A 23,719-nucleotide genomic window follows, 5' to 3' on the forward strand; every position below is an offset into this window, starting at 1 on the left:
GCTGAGGGCTGACCACCTTGCTAAGTACTTTCATAAGGGATAGGATGCTCCCCCTTTTGCCCCCCAGCAGCACAACCAGTGTTGAGGTGGGGATGGTGCTGCTGCTCTTCTTCCTCTGCTTTCCAGCCTGGCTGAGCTAGCGGAGAGCTTCCCCGAATGCAAGGACAAAATCTTAAACCACAGAAATGCCTTTCAGCCTGACTGCATCTGGGGAGAGAGAGGCTGTGCAGGTCTGACTTTGTAGATGCAGTGTCTTTTCTTCTGGTTTTCCATAGTAATTTCTGCTTTTCAGTGAGATCTCTTCTCAGGCCAGGGCACTCTTTATGGAAAGCAAAGAGAATTGTGAATGTATGTGAAAGTCACATAGTGATTTCTTGCAGCCTTTTATATTTATTTGAGTTAGGTAAAGGGGAGAAGATTGGACACATCTAATGCTCAAGGGCATTTATTAGGTTCTAATCCTATGTCACAGGACTATTCATAACATACGTCTCCTGGTGGACCTCTGGAGTTTCTCCAAATTCCCACCCGTGTTGATAAATTAGATATGAATCCAGACAGGCCCCCACCAGCATGGTGTGATTTACCTAAGATACATTGGTAGGGCAACTGTAGGAAAGCGATGCTTATAGAAGTTCTTGGGCCAGGCTGATTCTCTGGGTAAATTAAAAAACAGCAGAACAGTGCTTCTAGTTATTTTGCCTGAAATTCTTGTTTTCTGAGCTTTGATTCAGGCTATTTAATACCATATAATACCAACCCCCTTTTTTTTTTTCATTGAACTCAGCAGCAGAATTTTATACTTTTTCAAAAGGAAAAATAGTAGTAATTTAAAAAGCAGGTCTTGTGAAATTAATTTTCATTTCATTTATGGTACTGTGCTCCTCACAGGATGTTTCATGATGACGAGCTGGAGGAGTCAGAGAAGTTCTATGTTGGTCAGCCTCGAGTCTTGCTTCTTATTTATGCCCTGTACAATACGCTGGTGGCCCGCTCAGAAATGGTGTGCTATTTTGTGATCATACTTAACCACATGATCTCTGCCTCCATGATAACCCTGGTGCTTCCCATCCTTATATTCCTTTGGGCCATGCTCTCTGTTCCTCGGCCAAGCAAACGTTTCTGGATGACAGCCATTGTCTACACTGAGGTATGCTGCTGTTTTTACAACCCCATTTCTAACCCAGAAAAGTTAAGTCGTAACCTTTGCATGGTCTCTTTTTTTGTTTTTGATCTCTGGGACCAGGGGCCTTTGGCCCTTCATATTAATATAAATATTTGCTGAAGTCCTCAGCAATTTCTGTGGTATGAAAAGGTCTTGTTTGTGTTTTTCTTCATTGCAATGAACAATATCCTTCCTGACATGTAAAGCAGTTATGACAAGAACAGACGGTTTGCAAACAGCTACTATATAATTGGTAATCAAGAGACAGTATACACTGCTTGTGGTATCTCAGGTACCACTGAGCATCATCTGTTGGTAAATGTTGATTGACTTTATTACTGAGGCAATATGAACTGTTGTTCCTCTGTAGCAATTAATATGTTTGTTTATCTTCTCATAAAACTGACAAAGTAGTCATATTTCTCCCCTCTTAATGTCACATGCTTATAAAACACCCCAAGTGTGTTGTGTTTCTGAACAGGTGGCCATTGTCATCAAGTACTTCTTCCAGTTCGGCTTCTTTCCTTGGAATAAATATGTGGATTACACAAAAGATAAACCCTACCATCCACCCAATATTATTGGCATTGAGAAGAAAGAGGGTTATGTGCACTATGATCTTGTTCAACTCCTTGCTTTATTCTTCCACAGATCCATTTTAAAGGTAATCTGAGTACATGTAGTTTCTTACTTCATATTTAATTTTTAGTTTTAATTTTTTTAGTCACTCACATGATACAGGAAAGTCATTCATTTGAATATTAGGAAAAATTTCTTCACTGAAAGGGCTATCAAGCATTGGAACAGGCTTCCCAGGGAAGTGATTGAGTCACCATCCCTGGAGGTATTTAAAAGATGTGTAGATGTGGTACTTAGGGACATGGTTTAGTGGTGGACTTGGCAGTGTTAGGTTTACAGTTGGACTCAGTGACCTTAAAGGTTTTTTCCAACCTAAACGATTCTGTGATTCTATGATATCCTAACACAATGAATTTGTCTTCCCCCTTGTGAACACGTGACTGAGCTTAGCAATGCCTATGATAAATACTGTGACAGAAATACAAGGTTGAAATGCTCTCTTCTTTTTCTGCTAGTGCCATGGATTATGGGATGAAGATGAGAAAGGGGACAGCTCCAGTAATAAAGAGGATACTGATGATGAGCTGTCTCTGACAGGCGGCAGGAGAGACTCTTCTGCCTCTTTGAAATCTGTCAATCTTGCAGCATCAGTGGAGTCCATCCATGTCCACTTCCCTGAGCAGCAGACCGCCATCAGGAGGAAGAGCTCTAGCAGCGTATCACAGCTTTCGCACAGGTCCAGCTTCTCTTCACACAGATCTAAGAGAGGTAAATGTCATGGCATTTCTGGGATTTGAAGAGCAATCATTCATTTCCCATAGGATCATCCTGCTGAAACCTTGTGCCGGTTGCTGTGGAGATCCCAGAGGCTACTGAATGCTGCTGCTCCTCAGTGAGGAAATAGGATATGAACCAAAGTATCACGTTTGAACACACTCCAAGCCTTCTTAAAGTTCAAATGGAGAGCCATACTTTGTGATTCACTATGTTTTTAAAATGACATTATCCAAAAGTTCTGAAAGGAATGCTTAGTGTGGCCCAGATCCAGAATTTGTGGTTCAGCATAATCTCCAGCTAGAGGGAATGCAAAGCATGTGTATTTTTCATAACTACATTTGATGATACTTGAAGTGAGAAAAAGGTTTGATTAGGTATATTGAAGCAGATTACTTACCCCATCTTGTAAAAAGGATGGGCTTACTCTAGCCTGAATGTATATATTACCAATTGAGATGACTGAGTCAGATCAGTCAAATACTTGCCTTTATCGCTAGTCTTCTCTTTTTATAGTTATTAATCAAATTTTGATATGCCAGTGATTAAACCTTTAGTGGATGCTCTCACAATTTTATCATATTGGGAAAAAAGCATAAGAATTCATTTCAAAGCTTCTATCAAATGTGGGACTTATATACGGGATGGAAGTCTCGAGGGTTATTACTTTCTAGTTTGTGTATTTAAACTTTGAATTTTAATTAGCTTCTCTTTCCCTCCCTTTTTTTTCAGGAAGTACCAGTACACGAAACAGCAGTCAGAAAGGAAGCAGTGTGTTAAGCATCAAGCAAAAATCTAGAAAAGAGCTTCTTATGGAAAAGTTTCGAGAACAAATGATCAAAGCCAAGGCCTTTACAATTAAAAAGTGAGCAATGTGAGGAGTTGTGTGGGTTTGGGGGGAGGTTCCAAACAGTAAAGCAATAAAACAGTATTTTAAAGAGAGCAGGTTACTCCTGTTTATTCAAGGGGATGAATGGGTACATGTACAGTTCATTGTATGCAGATGCTTTCACTCTAAGTCCCACCAGCTGAAATTCAGACAATCAGCAGTTGTTCAAATGGCAACTTCCCGATAAAAAAGCTAAATATCCTGTGTGATCTTTGTTGGCTATGCATATTTCTACTGAACAAATTCTATTACAGTGGTTTAGAAGCAATCAGAACAAGGGACTGGTATCTGTGAAGCCGTGTGAAGGGTGTCAGAGTAGATCTTAGATATCTTTAGAAACAGTAATCATACCATACCCAGCCATTCTTTTCTTCAGTGCAAGTTACAGTGTTGTTAAATCACATTGCGGTCTATGTTTTTTTAGGACTCTCCAGGTGTACGTGCCCATCAGACAGTTTTTCTACAATCTTATTCATCCAGACTACAGTGCAGTGACTGATGTGTATGTGCTGATGTTCCTCGCAGATACAGTGGACTTCATCATCATTGTGTTTGGATTTTGGGCTTTTGGGGTATGTCACAGAGGCATCTATCTGTAAATCCTCAGTAGGACTTACATGCTGTAGATGCTAAGTATCACGTGTCTTCCTTCCTTGACCACTCTGTTGTATTTTCCTTTTCAGAAACACTCTGCAGCAGCAGATATCACCTCTTCATTATCAGAGGACCAGGTGCCGGAGGCATTTTTGGTGATGGTGCTCATTCAGTTTGGTACCATGGTGGTAGATCGAGCACTGTACCTCAAAAAGACTGTCATGGGAAAGGTCATCTTCCAGGTCATCCTTGTTTTTGGAATACATTTCTGGATGTTCTTTATCTTGCCTGGAGTGACAGAAAGGTATAACCCTTATAATCAGACAATATGGGTGGAATACGGATGCTCTATCAAGTTGTTTGTATTTAAATTTGAGATGGTTATAACTCAGCTTTGGAATCATGAACAGGTTTCTTCTCGGTCTCATTTCTAAGCAGAATGTTGGAGTGCCTTTCCACAGCAATAACTGTGGCCAACATAAGTTTGAGGAAGAATTTATTATGTAAGTATGTACAGAAATATTCCCAACTTAGGCTAAAATGCAAGCAGGGGAAAGAGAACTTGCCTGTAATTGAATGATTAGAGCCCTCAGCTGAGACAATGTTGCCCTCTGATTCGATTCCCTGCTCCCAAGACTGCTGCACACTGGTTTAGAAGAGTGAGTAGAAAATGTCTCTCTCAGAGTAACTTACAATTTAGCACTTTCCTGGAATGTGTGAAATGTGGATTTAAATCTCCTTAGACTGAGGAATGTCTAAAACCGATGTCTCTTCTGAAGAGCAACAGTTCTCCTCCCCTGCTCCTGCCACATGGGTCTGGAGGCGATGTGGAGGTGGTCACCTGCTGCGTGAAATCTGGTATCACATCCCTGGTCAGGTTCACTCCCAAATCTAACATTTCTCCTTGCATGGCTCAAGGCAGTTACCACCTCAGTCTGCACTGAAGAGATGGTAAGGTTCTCTGTCTAGTGCGTGGCTAACTCCATTCTTAGGACTTGAAGTATTTACCTCACTCCATTGACTATACAGGGAAATTGAGTGTGTCACCTGGGCACGTCACACTTCATTAACAGTCATGTTATTTTACTGGGAAAAAACAAAATACATGCATAGTGTAAAGAAAGACTGAAAGGTCTCATTTCCTCTCAAAACCAATTGTTTTATTTTTCCTCAGTGCAGTAGTAATTGCGCCCCAACTTGAAAAAGAAGAGCATTTTTCAAGTGGATGTCCTATCTACTGCACATTGAGAATCGATGCAAAACTTCTGGCTTTATTTGGTCACTTGAAAGGCAGTAAAATCATTTTGACTTTTTCTGTGCTTTTATGAAATTTATATCAAGTTGTTAATCTCAAATCTGCGTCAGAAACCTCCTGTGTTCCTTCTAAGTCAGGCTGATTCTTAGAAGCCCCTGCAAATTTCTTAACGAAAATAGGTTTGCGGGATGTAATTGAATATTGGATCATGTCTGGCTCACAAATCCCACCCATCATGAGGCGTCTCCTGCAGTTCCACCATGCTGCTGAACTGCAGTTGGACATGGCACTTGTTCACCAAGATGGTCAGGGGGATGGAGCCCCTGACATGTGAGGGGAAGTTGAGGGAACAGGGTTAGCTCAGTCTGGAGAACAGAAAGGGAAGAGCTGTCTTCAGCTACCTATTAAGAGGGCATTGAGAAGCTAAGCTCTTTTCAGATAGGCCACAAGCTGGAAAAAAGGGAAATTCCAGTTACGGATGAAAAATCTTTTCACCATGATGGTAGTCAAACACTGGAGCAGGTTGCCCAGGCAGGGTGTGGGATCTCCCTCTTCAGAGATATTCAAAACTCAACTGGACAGGTGCCTGAACAATTTGATGTGATTAGACCTGATTCAAGCAGGGGAGGGTAAAAAAGATGATCTTCGGAGGTCGCTCCAACTCCAACTCCTGTATGAGTTCATGGCCGTGGAGGTGCCCCCATGAACACAAATAGCCATTAAAGCTGCTGAGACTCAGTCCAGGTGTCAGCCCTCTCAAAAGCCAGGCAAAGCACTGTCTACCCAGGGCTCACAGAGGGATGTGCCATCGTAGGGGCCGAGGGCAGACTGTGTTGGGCAGCAGGACACTTCCAGCCTCCAGAGGGAGAGGGCACTGCCCAGAGCCTCCACTCTTCAGGAAGCCTATTTCCAGTCTCTGCCCTGTGACCCTGAGGTGACAACAGATGCTGTTTATAGACTTTCTCATCCAGCATCTTTCAAATACTGTTTTAATGCTGCAGTGGGGTGAGAAACCAAGGGCTTTTTCACAGGATCTCAGGAGAGGGAAACTGCCAGCAGCACAAAACTTTTCAAGCTAATTTGGTCATACACAGATACAAAGCTCATCATTTTCCTTTATCTGTCTTTTCCGTTACAGGAAATTTAGCCAGAACACAGTTGCCCAGCTCTGGTATTTTGTGAAATGTGTTTATTTCGGCTTATCAGCATATCAGATACGCTGCGGATATCCAACTCGTGTTCTTGGCAACTTCCTCACAAAAAGTTATAACTATGTCAACCTGTTCTTATTTCAAGGGTAAGTCTAGACCTACTGCCCTCGTCCTTTCTTTTGTGAAATAAGGATCTGTTATCATGAGATGTTGGGGTTATTCATGACTTCTCTTCACAGCCTGCTGGAAATGAGACAGTAGATTTTGTACAGCACACTCTGTATATGCTGTATGTCCCCTGTAGTCCACAAAAAAGTCAATTTCAGGAATGCAAATTTCAGAAAAATCAGTCCCCCACTCTGAATCCAGAAGCCTGACATACCAGTCAGCCATTCAGGTGCCTATGGAAGAGACATTTTTAATACTTCTAAGAAATCACTTCTGTGAACAGATAGGGGCTACACATTGTGCTAGAAAACAGGTAATGTTATTTGCACTGCAGTCCTAAAAATTAGTAAAAGGCATCAAATCACAAAAAGATCTTTGGAGCAGGTCTACAGGCTGTACTCAGCAGGTGAGAAGAATAAAGTGAAAGACAATACACGTGAGAAACAAGAGCTATGCATCAAAGAATGTTTCCTCTGTGTATCTTTTGAGAAGTGCTGCATATTTGAAACCCTTCAGGAGTTAGGAGTGTTAGTGCAAGTAACAGGCACAGTGTCACCTTGGAGTGAAAGGTGGTGTTAAGGAGGCATACCCCACCCTCCACTTACGCTGTTACCATGATGTTGTGATTAAGCCAGTTCAGAGTGTAGACATATTTCACAGAAAAGCTGGAATAATTTCAGCCTTTTCCCAATATTTTCAGTATGGGCTTGTTGCATTCCAGTAGGAAAAGTTACAGAAAAAAGCTTTCTTCACATGAAATCGTCTTTGTGACCTGGCCAAGCAGAAAAATTTGGGACTAGTAAAGGGAGTGATGCACTTTGAACAGCTGCTATATGCATGTTGGTTTCCTGTTAGCCCACCTTCTGCTGCTGCTTAATCCTGAGTCATAAAATCCAATTCCATATGCAGCTGAGGACTGCCCACCTACTGCAAAGAAGCCATGCACCTCTTGTTGTAAGGAGGTATAAAACAAATTCCTACCATCCTGTGGAAAAGATGTTCCTCTACTCCGCTCCCAGGTCAGAGGAATTTGGGGATACAAGGAAGTGTCTCTTGTACCATTCCATCAGTGGCTCAGTCACAGTTATTGGGCATAATGTTGTAAAAGCATGTTTATGGCCTGACAGGGAGATCTAGAGGAACATGAACTATGGCAAAAGACACCACCCTCAAACCATCAGTACTAGCTGTGCGATCTTGGGATATGATTGTATTTATTTTTGCAAAATCTCCCACTAAACTGTCTTTTAACATTGGCTTAGTTCTCTTTCTTGTCATATATACACTTACTGTGGTCTTTTAATGTGATCTCCATTTCTGATGAGTTACCTGCTGTGGTCTCCCTTCAGGTTCCGCCTAGTTCCGTTTTTGACTGAGCTGAGAGCAGTAATGGACTGGGTTTGGACTGATACCACTCTCAGTCTTTCCAGCTGGATCTGTGTTGAAGATATCTATGCTCATATATTCATCCTGAAGTGTTGGCGAGAGTCAGAAAAAGTAAGGAAGCCCCATATGAGTGATCCGGGCCTCCTCTCCCCCATGCAGAACTGAAGAGAAATAATCATGAGTCCCTAAACAATTGGGAAATCCACCATAAAGACAGTTTGTTAGAAGATACACCTGGTGTTTATGTTCAGAAATATTCAGACTGTTGGGTACTTTTATGTTAGTTGGCAGTCGTCGCCAGTGAAATTTCAGATGGCTTCTCTTTTGTGCCTAGCTGATTTTTCCACCATTAACATGAGCTCCGCAAGCATGTGCCTGCTAGCTTAATTGCATGCCTGAGTTTCAAGGCTGGGGTTGAAAGTCCTGGTATTCACAGAGGCTCACTTTGTCCATAACAACTAAATGAGTAACCCGCAGTAGCAGGGAAGCTGTGGCTATAGAGAAAGGTCAGGAGAAGGAAGAGCTTGTGCCTCCACAGTGTAGGTCCCAGGGACACCTGGTCCCTGTAACTGCAGAGGGAACTCAGCTGGCTCCTTTATCTCAGGAGAGCCCCTGCACATCCAGAACTGAACTGCAAGCCAGATAAACCCACCATTTGTCTGACTGAATTTCAGTCTTTTTAAGTCATTTAAGCTTCAGTTCAAATTAAACTTGCAAATTCTGGAGTCTTTATAACCGCTATAAAGATTGCAACCATATGCTGGCTTATTTTGCCAATTTGAAAAAGAAATTAAGCATTCTTCTAAGAGTGACCCAACCAGTCAGAAATTGTACATCTGCAATGAAACATCTGTATTTTTAAGTGTTACTGACGTATTTCTACTTTTATTATAATCCTGTCTCTTAATGGCAATTACTTTCCAAGTGTGTCACTTAGATTAACTCAGTGCTGAAGTGCACACAAATCTTGTATGTAGGCTTTTTCTGTATGACTTCCATTTCAGCCTTGAATGGAGTGTCATCAGAGGCTTCAGGAGTCAGTGAAATAATAATCCAGTTCCACTTTGACTGTCCGTCTCACTGCATTTTTTTATGCTACAACAGGATCACTCTGCATTATGTGTAGCATCGATCTGACATGGGAAGATTTCCACATCTAAGCTAGCATGTGTGTGCTAATGCCATGTAGCAAAATAACCCATGACTTTATGAGTGTTGTTCAAGGTACTTTCATTCTCTCCATCCCTCTCTCACACTGAGTGGTATGCCTAAGTACTTTGACTGCTACAGGCTCTCTGAGCTGTTCTGTAACATCATTAAAGGTGCCTGAACTAATCTCATACAGACAAATAATATACCCCTGGTGATCTTGATATGATATTTTAATGAAAACACTATTCTGTAGTGCAAGACAAATGACTTGATACCCTGCTTTTGAAAAGTAACTAATTTGTTTTAAATATAGCATTGTATTACAAATTTAATATTCTCCTAGGGCTTTATGGATTCATGTTGTAAAGCAAGAACAATTTCCTGAAAGCCAGATTCCTGGCACGTGTTTGAGGTGCAGTGCAATACAATACATCTTTATTTTGCACATGCAGTATGCAGTGCATGAAAGACAGGATCCTAAAACACTGTGCAGAGTTAAATCCTGGAAAAGAATACACCAAAACGAGTTAGAGTGCTGGTAAGGCATTTTACAGGGTGGTGAAGCTATTGAAGCGTTCAATCATGAGGCCAATAACGGAGGGCGGGAGTTATGGACAAGGCAGAACAGACGTACCGTGTGATATGCTTTGAAAAGAGAAGGATAAAAGCAAAGTCACTTTTGGTCTCAGAAGCTAAGAAAGGGAAGGATGTTACATCAGCAGTGTCAAGACTTTAAACATTATTTAAATACAGTTGGAGTGGGATTCACTAGAAACAGATTGGATCAAGCCATGAACAGCTCTTAGAAATACTGTCTGTGAGGTGTGAAATGAATGTGGAGGTAGTGCAATATCAGACAATCCTACTAGTCGTGCATGTCAGTTGCTGGCAAACAATTTTTTTTTTCCTCTGAAATACAGTTTCCAGCGTTTCAAGCAATATGAGAGAAATTCTGCCTTAAGGACCTTTGAGATAAAACTTTTTGGAAGGACAAATACAAGAAAGTGGGTCACTCCCAATATCATTTTTTCAAACAAATTGTTGTATTACTGTTGCTGCTATTATTTTACATTTGGTTCCTGTGAGTTCACGCTTGCACTCATTCAGGCAAAAAATTCAACTTACCCTACCCAATTTTTCCCTTCTTTACGGTTGTGAAGAATCAAAACCACAGAGGTTTACAATATTTTTCACACCAGACACACTCTCAACATGGGTTCATTTGGCACTTTTCTCTGTTGTCACCAAAAATTCAGTGTCTGTGCAGGTTTGGCTAAAAATCTCAAAATAACTGGCCTGACAGTGGGTAGCGAATTACCACAGAAGACAGGAAGCCTTAAGATTGTTATATATTCACCCATCAAATCATACCAAGTGTACCTCTGATAGAAGAGATATTACCATGTTGCTGTTTGCTTTTGCAGAGATATCCCCAGCCAAGAGGCCAGAAGAAAAAGAAAGTTGTGAAGTATGGAATGGGTGGCATGATTATCGTCTTGCTGATTTGTATTGTCTGGTTCCCACTGCTCTTCATGTCTTTAATCAAATCTGTTGCAGGCATCACCAACAAGCCTCTAGATGTATCAATCACAATAACTCTAGGAGGTTATCAGGTAAAAAAGAAAAAAGACTAAAAGCAAACTCTGTTTTTGTACTGTATTTCCTTGTGCTATTTCTTATTCCCTTCATTGAATTGAACTCTCCTGCCTTACGCAAGAGATCAGGCAAGCACCCACAAATGATCCCTTTGGGGTTTAAAAACACCTTAGTTTATCACTGATGTAAAATACTATCTTCATTTGCAAGTTAAAACCAGAACCTACGGGCAGTGGAATGCAAATAAATTATCCTACATCAGGTGCACTCAGGTAACTGCCTACAGGTCCACATGGTAAATATAAGATAATTGGAGGTAGCTTGCTTGTCATTGGAATAAGATCATAACCTTCTGTTGAATTGAGTGCCATAACTGTCTTGGACTGTGATGCACAGGATGCTGTACTGTGTATGTAGCAGCTGATGTGAAGTAAATGTGACAAGTGTGTGTTCTTTTGTTTCCCAGCCTATTTTTACAATGAGTGCTCAACAGAGTCAGCTCAAGGATTTGAATCAGACCGGTTTCGATGCGTTTCTGGGAAGCTATAGGGGTAACACTGTAAGTGAAATGTAGAATACCTTATTACTTAAAAATGTGTGCATGATTCCATGGAGGCCTTTTCTGAGTGTTGTTTGTGTAGTTGCAAGTGGTCATCAGCACAGCCCTCATTTGGAAGATGTTTCCATGAAGAGGGTTTGCATGAGTTAAGGGTTCAGACAGATTATTTGTCAGAACGGGGCTGGGTTATGGTGAGACAAGTTACCATTAATCGCGACATCTTTGCACAAAATCATGGAAGACAGAAACCCTAGTTGTGCTGTCGCCTGAATAAAAACCTCCCCTCTAAATGACACAGACCTTCAGGAGACATGATGCTGTTGGTGTACTGTGCTGTGGGGACACCACAGTCTTGGCACTTTTAAGCCCCATGCTCCTTCCTATAGCACACACAGCTTTCACCTCCCAGTGAAGAGATGCGGTGCTGTCAAAAGAAAGTGTGTATGGCCTAGAAAAGGTTTGACATTAAAATGTCAAAACATAAACATTTAAACATAGTCTCACTATTTCATGGTGCAACATGCACAGTTACCACAAGTTTCTACAGGAAAAAGACTAGTAATTAGTAGAAGCTCTTGCATTACTAAAGTAACTGGGGCTTGATCAGATCTAACTTTAAAAGAAGTGCTTGCTTCTAACCCATTCAAGAATTAACATTTTTTTATATTAGATCCTACCAAATAGCCCATGTATTATAGCAGTAATATTGTAATCTGGATCCACTTTGGAAGTTACCAGTTTCAAGTTGCCTTATCCTTTGCAGACATCTTTCTATGCAGAAAGATGTTCAACAAAAGACAGAGTAAAATTTTAACTTAAGTTTAAATAGACTCTGCAGAGTTTACCTGGTGAACTTTCAGACTCACTTTGGACTATGTGGCCATCATTCTTCAAACAGCAGGGCCATTCTTGTTTTGCCTTAGCTCAGCTACACTTTGTTTATTTCCCATCCCATCTAAAGCCCCAGTTGGTACCTAAGGAAAACAATCAGTGCAAACCGCTGCATTTACAATTAATCAAACGTTTACAATTCTGCCTGACTGGGAAGTCTGGCTCTGTGTCTTGTGAATATCAACACACTGAATTTTTCTTTTCCTCTTCTGCATCTACAGGCTGCTTTGCAGTTTCTAGAGGGCTATGGAAAAGAAGATATAACTCTAGCAGATCTAGAGGGAAATTCAAACTCTTTATGGACCATCAGCCCTCCCAGTAGAGAGAAAATGATACAGGGACTGTTGGATTTTTCAGCTGAGTTCACTCTAGTTCTTTCATGGAGCATTCAAAGGTAACGAACATAGCTGTTATGAGGTTGACAGATGACTTGCCAAGCGTTCACTCAGCAGAACAGTTCCACGCTGCATTTTTGGTTTTTCAGCAAATTCTATTATACTGCAGAGCAAAAAAATGAGAAAGTGGAAGTGAGAGAGACAGAGAGAAGTGACCTTTGTTACCCAGGAAAACATTTGTTGCCTGCAGTTCTCAAAAAAATAAAAAAAGAAGTAGAGCCACTTCCAAGTACATGATTTTAAAAAGCAGGCTGGAGTTTTCAGTGGGACTTGAAGGAGGGAAAACTAAGACAATTTTAGCCAGTTTTAGATGGTGATGTTCAAATAAACTGCCCCAAACAGCAACATTGTTAGCATTTTTATGGGAACTGAATACTTAGACCTAGTTAGGGCAGAAAAACTATGAGGAAATACAAACAGAAGTCCTTGGTCCTCTTATTAAGGGAGCCTGGCACTGACACAAACTATTTTTTAGATACACATATGCTCAGATACTTTTTTATGCAAATAGCATAACAATGACACAGATCCATTTTGTAAAGACCTTTGCCTGTTTACTTGTGGTTCCTTTGGCCTCAGTGAACTATTACTTTACAATGAAGTTTTTGCAAGAGACAGCCTAGAATATAAAGTAGTTGCATGCAGGCTAGAGCACACCCAGTCACTGAGGTGGTTTGTTGGCTACTCTCTGCCAGCTGGGATCCCTGTAGACTGCTGGATTAAATTGGAGCTGAGTCATCACTCCATGGAAATTAAGTGCCTTTGCAGCCCCAGTATCTACCTGTTTTGTTGGAAGCAGATGCTGGATTGTTACAGCAATCCTCAGCAAAAGACTGTGCACGAGAAGTGGGTCAGCTGAATCACTGTGGGAGCTCTGAACATGCTGGGTCAGTCCTTCCACAGTCAAAAATAGTCTTGTAATGAATCTGCACCCTTAATTCAACTTTATTTGACACCCCCCCCGCCCCGGTTTTCCTGGAAGCATACGCTATTAGCTAGCGAATTACATCACTCCATCATTTCTGAACCTTATATTAATTTTTAATACTGCTACTCAGTTTGCCCATATGCTTGCATAACTACAAACATTCATACACTGGTTGAAAGAGACCTTTTTCACCATCAAATTACATCCTGTGGACTACATTGAGACCGTGAATGACTGAAAGTGGTAAAGACTTACCACAGTGACCTCCCACTTTTTCTCCGTGAAGGGAAACTGCTGTCTTTTGCCTAGGCCAGGACACCACAAGCAGCTGTAAGATGAGCCTTCTGTGTCCCTCAGGCAGCATACGTGCTTTCTGCCTTTGCCCATCGTCTGCCGGGGATGTTTCTGTGCAGCCCCCAGCAGCCTGGGAGCTGCTCGCCCAGCCACTGCATCCCGACCACAAGGCACGGCACAAGGCGTCCTGCAAAAGCTGATCCTGCCCCAGCTGCCTTCTGGGGAGGAGGCAGGGGGGTCCTATCATCCTGTTAGCCACACATCTAACTGGCCCAGTCGGCTGGGCTGAGGTGGGGGTTTGGGAAGCTCTAGCTGACTGCAGCATCCTTAGCTGCCCTGGCACAGAATGTGTGGTAGTGCGGACAGTCCTGTTGCCTGGGAGGCATCCTCCCTTTCCCATTCTGTTTTGACTGACACAATGAGCAAAGTTAACATTAATCTGTCACCATTGTCCTGTAATACATACAAAGGCATAGTCAGTTAGAAAAATACCACTTTAAGGCTGCTACATAGCCTCTGTGAGAACGCACACCATCTCAGGTGCGGGTAGCATGATACTTGCTTTAGCAAAGACTGGGCTAGCCAGGGTCAGTGCAGTTAGACTCGTTAGACAACTACCTCTAGCGTTCAGCAATCAAATGTTTAAGTTATGCTCTCATTGTAGGTTGACAATATGTCTTCTCTTCTACTTACAACAGAAATCTCACCCTTGGTGCCAAAGCTGAAATAGCATCAGATAAACTTACCCTTCCCCTACCAGTGAACACCAGAAAAGATATTGCTTCAATGATGTCTGGACAGCAACTGGAAAAGGTGTAAGTTATTTTCTTCGCCTATTTATAGGCAAACCTTCCCTTTTTAAACCTAATTTCCTGAGGAGGTCAGGCTTGTGCAGACATATCATTTGTCTGCCTATCTGTTCCCCTCTAATAACTTTGGAGCCTTGTTCACAGAGGCCAACAGCATTGAAGTCACATAATAGTAACATTAAAGGTAAAAGCTTATTTCCTGTGATAAATGTAGGCTGAGAAGACCATGAACACTGGAACACCACCAACAAGCATGGTGAAGCTATCAATTATTTTTTATTTGGTTTATTGGATAAGCACAAGTTCATTACAGTATACTCACACTTAAACTCTCCTTTGAGTTATTTCAGTTCAACTTGATCTGAGGATGTTGTATTGATGATTTTTTTGTTCTAAATAACCATCCAGACTATATTTCTCATTGTTATTCTTGAATAGTACTGGATTGGCAAGGAAGTGTTAAATCACTGCGGTCAAAGGGTAACATCTGCAGTTGTTTCTGACATCAGATCTTTTCCTGTAATGGAAATTCACAAGGCAGAAAGAGCATGCTCTTCATATGAATATCAAACATTATTCTATGGATATAGCCTTATAGCATTAACAGCAGTGGTGCCTCCTTTCAGATTTGAAAGGAGTCTGGCTCTTCTTCTTCCGCCTGCTCACTGGGGATTACTCTACAGCAGTAGTCTCTTAAATACTGCTAAGCCAATGTGTCATCCCTGAGGGGCACCCGTTCTGATTTGTGGCCACAAGAGTTGAAAAGTTAAAGCTGAGGCCGGCTGGGACAGTGAAAACTCTGAGAGGTTCATATCTGTTAGTAGGTGGAAATGAGACTTGTCTTTTCTGTACAGAGCTATTTTTCTGCACCCACGCACACTTGTACATCCAAACAGACTGCAGTTGCACATCTGATCATTGCATTTAAAAAATATTGTACGCCTCTTTTACTTTTCTGCTCTGTGAGGATAAGGGAATATTTCCTAAGGGGATGTAGTGCCAAGGAGGGTAGATTTTGCTTTTTTGTGGGAAGAGGTAGTTCATTCATAATTCTCTCTTTGCAGGAAACAAGCAGTAACATAGAAGATATACCTGCATTTGCCTGTGTGGCAATAATAGTGTTGATTTAAGCTTTTTTTACTTTGTCATGAAGGAAAAATGGTTGTGGCAGCCCGTAGCCATTTGCCTACTTCAGCAAGGAGCTTTCTGCCACCTCCTGTGCTGGGACAACTTAGCTGCTGAGCTCTTACCTATCTTTCAGGCCTGCTGGAGTGGTCAGGAGGGATTTTAAATTGGCCACCTCTGTTCTTCCTCAGCCTGGTGTATGCAATGTAGCAAAGTGTCACAGGACTTCCCTGAGAGCTCCCCTTCCCTGGAATTTTTAGTCATTTGAGGAAAAAGTTAGGACAGTATCTCTGCTTTTAATGAAGTGTCTCTCTCTCTCTGGATACTGGTAATTTATTCCCACTTAAGGTGATTTAATTTTGAGTCCAGTGGAAGAACTTTTGCAAACATCTTTCTTTTTAAGTTTGAAATCCTCCTAAAGACTGTGCAAATAATTCCCAATGAAAGATTCTGGCAAAAATTCTCACTCTTTTCGGGTGTTATTATCGAAACATCTTGCAATTCTGAAGAAATAACTGTTCTCACCACATATTTTTCTAGCTACATATTTTTCTAGCTTGTTTACTACTGGTGATGTGTTCCCTTTCTTTGTGCTGCTTACATAGCTGACTATAAAAGCAGCTTTGTTAAAAAGGGGAACAAAATATAAAGTCTACATTCCTTGCAAACACACGTGCCCCAGGTGTGTAGGATTCATGGCGTGTGAATGGCGACATTATGGATGGAGCTCCCCGCTGAAGTACTGACAGAACATAGTTAATAAATCCAGCTAACTTTCAGATGTGACATCTGAACACTATAAAATCATAGCTTAAGCCAAGAATTACTGGGAAGTGTGTATAGCCCTGTTAGGTATTTCTGAATTATTTTAGAGGTATAAAAATATGAAATATTTGCTTTCTCATTTTTTCCAGAACATTAGAGACAGTGTACCCGTACTACATCAAGGCTCCTAGTGATTCTCTGGCAAAACCCATAAAGCAGCTATTGACAGGTAAGTGTCCAGACCATGGAAAACAGAGTATGGTTGAAAGAAGTGCAACACAGCACTCACATTTGCATGTTCACTGAGCTGTTATGGGGGACCTCAGGCTGAAATGCACTTACAATGGTTTCTACCTGGTGCCTGCAAGCTTGGGGAGAGATGAGGGAAAACAGTATAAGGCATAAAATGCATCTGGATGTATTTTAGCTTTGTGTTTAACAGTAAGGACTCTAAGGATGAAGGCCAGCTCCTTTCCTTCAGGTCTGCTTTCAGGAACTGCTTTCCCTTGTTTTCTGAGGAAGTGATGACAAGTTTCACTTCTCGGCATCTCCCTGCTACCTGACAAACAGTCAGTAGTGCTGCATGTCTGCTAATGTAGCTCCTCAGCTTAAATAATGACACTGAATGGTTTATTTTTTTAGCTATTCCTTCCTTATTGGCTACAAAGAATCCAGCTTAGATAAAACATTGAATTTCGGAGTGCTATTACCCAATCAGAATGCATACAGGTACTCATAGACCTCCAGAATACATGCACGCACATGCGCATACATGCAAATGAAAAACCTGTTGGGTTGGAAGAGTAGGAATAAGTCTTTATCTAAGAACAGAGGTTGCTCAACAGAGGTTAAATTTGGCACTCGGTGTAGTAGTAGTACTATGTAATACATTACTGTGTAGTAGCTTACTGTTCAAGGTTCAGTGAGCATGATTAGATTAGTTGGGGAAAATACAAGTAGCGATAAGTTACAAGTGCTTCACTGTCATTAGTCAGGTCCTGTCCTAAAGAACTCTTAATTCAAAAGGTCTTTAATGTATACACTGCTAACGTATGTTCTCCAGAAATCAGGAGGGCCAGTGTTCACCTCCTGTCTGTGTGATTAGTATGTGTAATAGGATAGTATGCTTTTCCTGATAGAGGAGAATAACAGTCATTTACAGTGATAGTTGCACTCTGACATACAGAAGCTGACCGCTATCCCTCCAGGTTAAATGTCTGTCTTTAGGCCTGAAATGCAGACATGCTGACTGTCATTCATTGATACTTTGGCCTGAAAATATTGAAATAATTTGACAGTTGTACAGAAGAAAACATAGGTGATATGAAACATTTTATTTATTTAATGCACATTCAGATGAGATTTGCAAAAGGAAAACCACAGAAGTCTAGATATTATACTTTTGCACAGAAATAATGTAAAATAGGTTTTAGGAGAATTATTACGAACCTTTACTCCTACATTGCTCAGTCACTTTATTATGCAGATGTTTGAAGTATATGACTCAAAACAGTTCAACTTTTGCAATTCTTGGTATATATATTAACATTTCTTTTTTTCAATAGACTGCAGATGGGAAAACATTACAGTTTCCCTGGTCAAAAATGTGTCTGATGAGGGAGTTCGTGAGTGGTGGGTTTTGAATCAGCTTGGAAAAAGATACAAAACATCTGAAGAGAGTCTTGAACTCTTCATATTCAGTGATAAAGTCAGTCCACCAAGCCTTGGATTCTTGGCTGGTTATGGGTAAGAAGGAATCTTTATGTAAAATTAAAATCATGTAGATAAGATAGAAGTAGAGGTGACTTTATTTGCTGGTTTGGGGGTTTTACTTCTTTTTATTGTTGTAGTGATTGAACATAACAACATTTTGAAAAGGGGTTTTGTGAGATTTTCCAGTTCATGTCTATTAATGTTACCAATAGAAAGCTTCATATTTGTAAGGAATGGTATTACCCTTGATACCTGCTCTCCAGTGGGAGAAAAAGCAGAAGCACCCTTCGCAGCTATTTCCTATATTGAACTAAAATCATTCAAAAGATGTTAGTTTAGCTACAGGTCAAGTTCTGCCCAAACTCTGCCCAGTTTTGGTGACCTTCCCAATCTTGTAGCCGGGACCCTGGGTGTGAAACAGTTATGAAATACATCTCCACAGACAGGGGAAGGCAGGAGACTGTGCCTTCCCGGGAGGTATGCCCTTCTGGCATGATTTTGGAGAACTCCTCGTAGGAGGTTTATCAGGGGAGGACAGGTAAACTTTAGTCTGTCACCAGTTACATGTACTTTAATAAAAAATACTAGATATGAAACCTGACAGATCATTTGCCTTTAGCAGCCAACCGTTGTCAGATTTCCCATTGTGACTTCCAAGCTGTAGCAGACAGGACATGAGACTGTCAGTGACTGGGTTAAACCATTTAAGTCAGCAGCCTCGGCTGTTTATGTTCCCAGATTTCTGTGGTGTTTGAAGAGACCTTATTTTCCCGCAGCACAGCAGAAATAAGATCCTAATTAGAAATTAATGTTCACTCAGCTGACAGACTACACTTAGCCATGTAGATGAGCTTGCTCACACTTGGCTGACCCTTTTTCAAGGCATGATTTGAACTCTTTCCTTTTTTTCTTTTCAGCATCATGGGACTATATGCCTCGGTTGTGCTGGTGATAGGGAAGTTCGTCCGTGAATTTTTCAGTGGGATCTCTCACTCCATCATGTTTGAGGAGCTACCCAACGTAGACCGAATCTTGAAGTTGTGTACTGACATTTTCTTAGTGCGAGAGACTGGAGAACTGGAACTAGAAGAAGACCTGTATGCCAAACTAATATTCCTGTATCGCTCGCCAGAGACTATGATCAAGTGGACTAGGGAAAAAACTAATTGATGTCTTTGGTGTCACACTGCGAATCAAGTTGATTTCATCTGAATTTTAAAGGGAAAAAAAAAGCACAATATTCTCTTAAGAGCTAAGCCTTTTATAGTTAGGTAGCAATGATTTTTCACTGAAGGAGTCCTGGAAGCTACAGCCTTAGGAATCCATGCTGCCTTTCAAATTAAGGATCAACAGTGAAGAAGGTTGGATGATTTGTTGTTTTTAATGTGCCACTCCTCTACAATCTGGGGACTGCTTTGTAATTTAATCAACAAAAAGTTTGCATCTTTGTCTGGCTAATTTAATTTTCCAGACAATCAGTACAACTTAAAGAGAAAAGAAAGGAGTGAACCCACAGATGACTCCAGTGTACCTTCTTAACCCTTTCTGGAGCCATACAGATTGGATTGTGCAATATGCTGTTGTACATCACTGACTTTAAAGCTACAGTAATGGGACACTGACTAGCCTTCAGGACACCCGAGACCCAGAGCTGCAGTGGGAACTGAAGACATTCTAGCCATACCCATTTGTAGAAAAGCAGAGGTTTTGATGTACAAAGGACACTGTGGACAAGCCTCTGTTAGCAAAAAGAAAACAAGTAACAATCTCTTTAAATGCCTTATTTTATTTGTACAGTCACAGAAGACATTTCCACCAAACATCAATGACTTTTCTCAGGAAAAAAAAAAGCAACTGAAACTTGACACTTCGTCAAGGTTAACTAATGGCTAGAATAATGATGGTGAATTATTGGGGTGTTCTGCTGGGCCATTCTCTTCAAAGTTACTGCTTTCCATTAGAGGAGAAAAGAAAGTGAACTCAGTGACCTAAGGAGCTACTTCATTTCTTATAACCCTTTAAAGACTGAATAGTGTGTGCTTCTCTCTGCTCCCCATGACATGCTTTTTCCCATTTCGATGATTTAAGGCAACCATCGTTTTGCTGTTCACTGATACTCTTCTTCCAGTGTTTCAGGTATACAAAAATGTTTACATATTCCAAGTCACATTTTTACATCTGAGATGGGTTTTTCTTTTTAAGTTCCCAAATATAGACATACATATGAGCTTGAAAATGGCCTTTTTCTTAAATTACTATTATTAGTGACACAAATGGCTCATTAGAGAACATTGTAGCATGAAAATTTACAATTGCAGTGTAGGTTTCATTCCATGTTAAAAAAATTATTGAGAAAAAAAAATAATTGAGTGGGTAGGGTATGTTAAAAGGGTATACTGTGTAGTTTTGATTCAGTAATGACTTAAAATAAAGCACATGTTGCAAAGTCATTTTAGAAGTATTTTTTCCTCTGCCTTTTTACATGAAATGGGAAAAGTTTGACATTCTTCTAACTCTGTGACAAATAAATCTCTTTCTTGTAGTTAGCTGCTATTTATTATACGAATGATTAGTTAATCACCAGAAAGAAACTAATACAACATGATTTGCTGGCACATTTTACTGCAGAACTTCATAAAACAGCACAACTAAATGAAGTTGCAACATACTCTGCTGAGTGCTTCCATGACAAATGCTGTCACATCCATTCTATACTGTGAAAACTAACATTTTGAGCACCACAAAGTGCACAAAATAAAAATTGCTTCATCATATTGTAACAATAAAATTATTTGGTGACTGGAACTCACTGGAAGACAACCTGATTTCCTCCAAAGTGTAACGGAAAGGTGGCTGCTCCTCATGCAGCCAGGCAGCATTCCCCAGTGGAGAATTTTGCTCCATTTCTTCCATAGGACCTGTGAATGAAAATCAAAATATACAGGTCAGCCCTGACATAGGATCCAACAGGGATGCTAAAACGTCTGTTGTGGTTAGATGGATCCTTACCTGGGTGTTCAGTGATTTTAAGGAGAGCAACACTGGAAGGAGAAGTGTGAAGGGTGTAATGTGTTTCTAAAGGTACCAGCCAGCAGAACCATGCCGGCCACAGTTGGTCCTGGCTCCCTTCTGGGTTCCTTCTGTTTAACAGGCACTTCCTTTCTGGTGAGAAAAATCTATCTGCAGAATGAGCTGTACAGTTATTTGGGCTTTGCAGAAATGTGCTGCTCTTTCTTTCATGGATTGATCAAACTTTGAAAATAAAAGGATTCTTCTGTTGGTTTTTTATTTATTTTTTTAAAACAATCTATAGTCAAATTGGTGACATGGACTGGATCGCTAACTACAACAGGTGAAAAGTGTACTGTGGATGACCATCCTTTGAGTGCAACTGTCCAGATAAAGTCAAACTGGCAGCCAGTTCCTAGTGGCAGTCTTTAGGGAATCAATATTGGGGCCAGTACCGTATAATGTCTTTATTAACAACCTGGAGGACATGAGAGAGTGCACTTTCAGCTAGTTTGTGGACCACACCGAATCTGGGTCTGGGGAGGTTTGTGATAACCCAAGAGTGTCAGCTGCCCTGCCGGGGCATGGGGTGGGCAGTTGTTGCACGGAGGGCAGGACTGCCTTTCAGAAGGGACCTCTAGATGCTGGAGAAATGAGCTGCCAGGTACTTCGTGAAGTTCAGCTAAGACAAATGCAAAGTCGCCCATGCAGCAACTCAGACTAGGTAGGTGGCTAGGGAACAGCTTTACTATAAAAGGAGCCGGGGACGGGGGTGGGAGTTGCACATATATCAGCAGTGTGCCTTTGAGGCAAAGAAAACCACCAGTGTACCGGGCTGCTCTTAGAAAAGCATATCTGAAAGTCAAGGAAATGTATTAGTCCCCTCTATTCAGCAGTTGTGAGACCACATCTGGAGAGCTGCATGCAGGTTTGGGGTCTCCAGTGCACGGAAGACTCATACTGAAATGAGTCTGGCAGAGGGCTGGAGGACGTGACATGCGAGGAGGGGCTGAGGGAGCTGGGCTTGTTCAGCCTTAAAAAGGAGAAGTCCAAGGGGAGAGCTTACTGGTGTCTGCAGCTACGTAATGGCGAGGTGCAGAAAAGGTGGAGCCAAGCTCTGCAGAGCTGCACAACAATGGCTCAAGAAGCAACAGACACAAGTTGCGACAAGGGAGGAAAATTGTTTTCACCATAAGAGTAGTCAAACACTGGAGCAAGTGCCCAGAGAAGCTGTGGGACCTTCAGCCTTGGAGTTTTTCAAAACTTGACTGGACAGGCCCTGAGCAAGCTGTTGTAACTGGCCATGCTTTGCCTGGGAGGTTTGACCTGAAGCTTCCTGAGGTCCCTTACAACCTGAATTGTGCCATGCTTTTGGGATTCTGCCAGAGACACTGTAGCTTACCAAAAACAGTGTATTGGCTGCTGTAACAGCCACCGCCAAACTGTCAGAATAAAGTCATTGGGTCCAAAGCAACAGTATAGTTACACAGAAATACTTGTATGTACAGACACATAAGTCTGTAGTAAGCCCCTGTGTCCAATTTTTCAGAGCTGAGCACTGCTGGGGAAAGGTTCTGTTTTCCCTCTTCCACCCTTGTAATCAAGAAATCATGCCTCAGAAGATGATAACATAAGCCCTTATCTATACAAATGGACTGAACTGGGTAGATGGGATTAAATGGCCTTTTAGAAGGTTACCAGGTCAGGCTTAAATGAAATGGATCCTTGTGGTTATTTTGCCAGGTTTTATGACTTCTTCCTGTTTTGTTCAATACAGGAGCAGCTCTTCAATGGAATAAGCCTAGGTAAGACAAGAAGAAACAGCCTTAAAATAGAACCAGTTTTGCTTTACAAGCATCAGTGGTTTTACTTTCCTTACAGGACTTGATATTGTAGTGTTTCCAAAGAAGCTGTAGGTTCAGAGCCGCACCCAGAGAGGTTCAGACTGGATGTCTGGAAGCATTTCTTTACCAAGAGGGTGGTCAAACCCTGGAACGGGCTTCCTAGAGAGGTGGTTGGTGCCCCAAGCCTGTCAGTGTTTAAGAGGCATTTGGACAATGCCCTTAGCAACATGCTTTAACTTTTGGTCAGCCCTGAAGTGGTCAGGCCCTTGGACTAGATGATCGTTGTAGGTCCCTTCCAACTGAAATGGTCTAGTTCAGTCTATTCCTCGGTGTCAGCAATAACAAATTTCATGTCTGTGGTATTGTCACAAAAGGCGTTTTTCCAACCTAGCTCACAGCTTTTGAGAAAAGAAATTGCAAAATTGTTTCTTTATGAGGCTGAGCTATGCTGATGATAGTCCACAAACCCCACCCTTGCACCAGAGAGAGTCAGAGTGCTGAACCTATGCTTTTCTAACCATTCGTATTGTTAGAGGAGGATAAGCTTCAACATGAGATCACTTTGCTCAGGAACTTGTCCAGCTGTGGTCTGGCAGTCTCCAAAGATGGCAACATCACAACCCCTCCAGTCTGTCCCAGTGCTTAACCACCCTCGAGGTGAACAGGGGTTTTCCCCGT

The 23,719-nt window shown here is 41.4% G+C and overlaps 1 protein-coding gene across 13 annotated transcripts in view; it reads left to right on the forward strand.

The window, feature by feature from the left end:
* The window catches only part of PIEZO2 (piezo type mechanosensitive ion channel component 2), a 313,412-nt gene extending 291,944 nt beyond the window's left edge, over positions 1–21,468 (forward strand). For all 13 annotated transcript variants that reach the window (XM_069778971.1, XM_069778960.1, XM_069778966.1 and 10 more), the window contains 15 exons: positions 892–1,150; positions 1,647–1,829; positions 2,260–2,512; positions 3,251–3,383; positions 3,832–3,979; positions 4,091–4,305; positions 6,395–6,553; positions 7,925–8,072; positions 10,538–10,726; positions 11,176–11,268; positions 12,381–12,553; positions 14,475–14,591; positions 16,625–16,704; positions 18,041–18,221; positions 19,106–21,468. In XM_069778971.1, the coding sequence (XP_069635072.1) occupies positions 892–1,150; positions 1,647–1,829; positions 2,260–2,512; positions 3,251–3,383; positions 3,832–3,979; positions 4,091–4,305; positions 6,395–6,553; positions 7,925–8,072; positions 10,538–10,726; positions 11,176–11,268; positions 12,381–12,553; positions 14,475–14,591; positions 16,625–16,704; positions 18,041–18,221; positions 19,106–19,358 (2,584 nt within the window). In that variant the 3' untranslated portion in view covers positions 19,359–21,468. The remainder of the gene's footprint in view (positions 1–891; positions 1,151–1,646; positions 1,830–2,259; positions 2,513–3,250; positions 3,384–3,831; positions 3,980–4,090; positions 4,306–6,394; positions 6,554–7,924; positions 8,073–10,537; positions 10,727–11,175; positions 11,269–12,380; positions 12,554–14,474; positions 14,592–16,624; positions 16,705–18,040; positions 18,222–19,105) is intronic.
* Positions 21,469–23,719: the final 2,251 nt, after the last annotated feature.

Source organism: Haliaeetus albicilla, chromosome 3, assembly GCF_947461875.1.
Source record: "Haliaeetus albicilla chromosome 3, bHalAlb1.1, whole genome shotgun sequence".
In the NCBI taxonomy this organism is placed as follows: Eukaryota; Metazoa; Chordata; class Aves; order Accipitriformes; family Accipitridae; genus Haliaeetus; species Haliaeetus albicilla.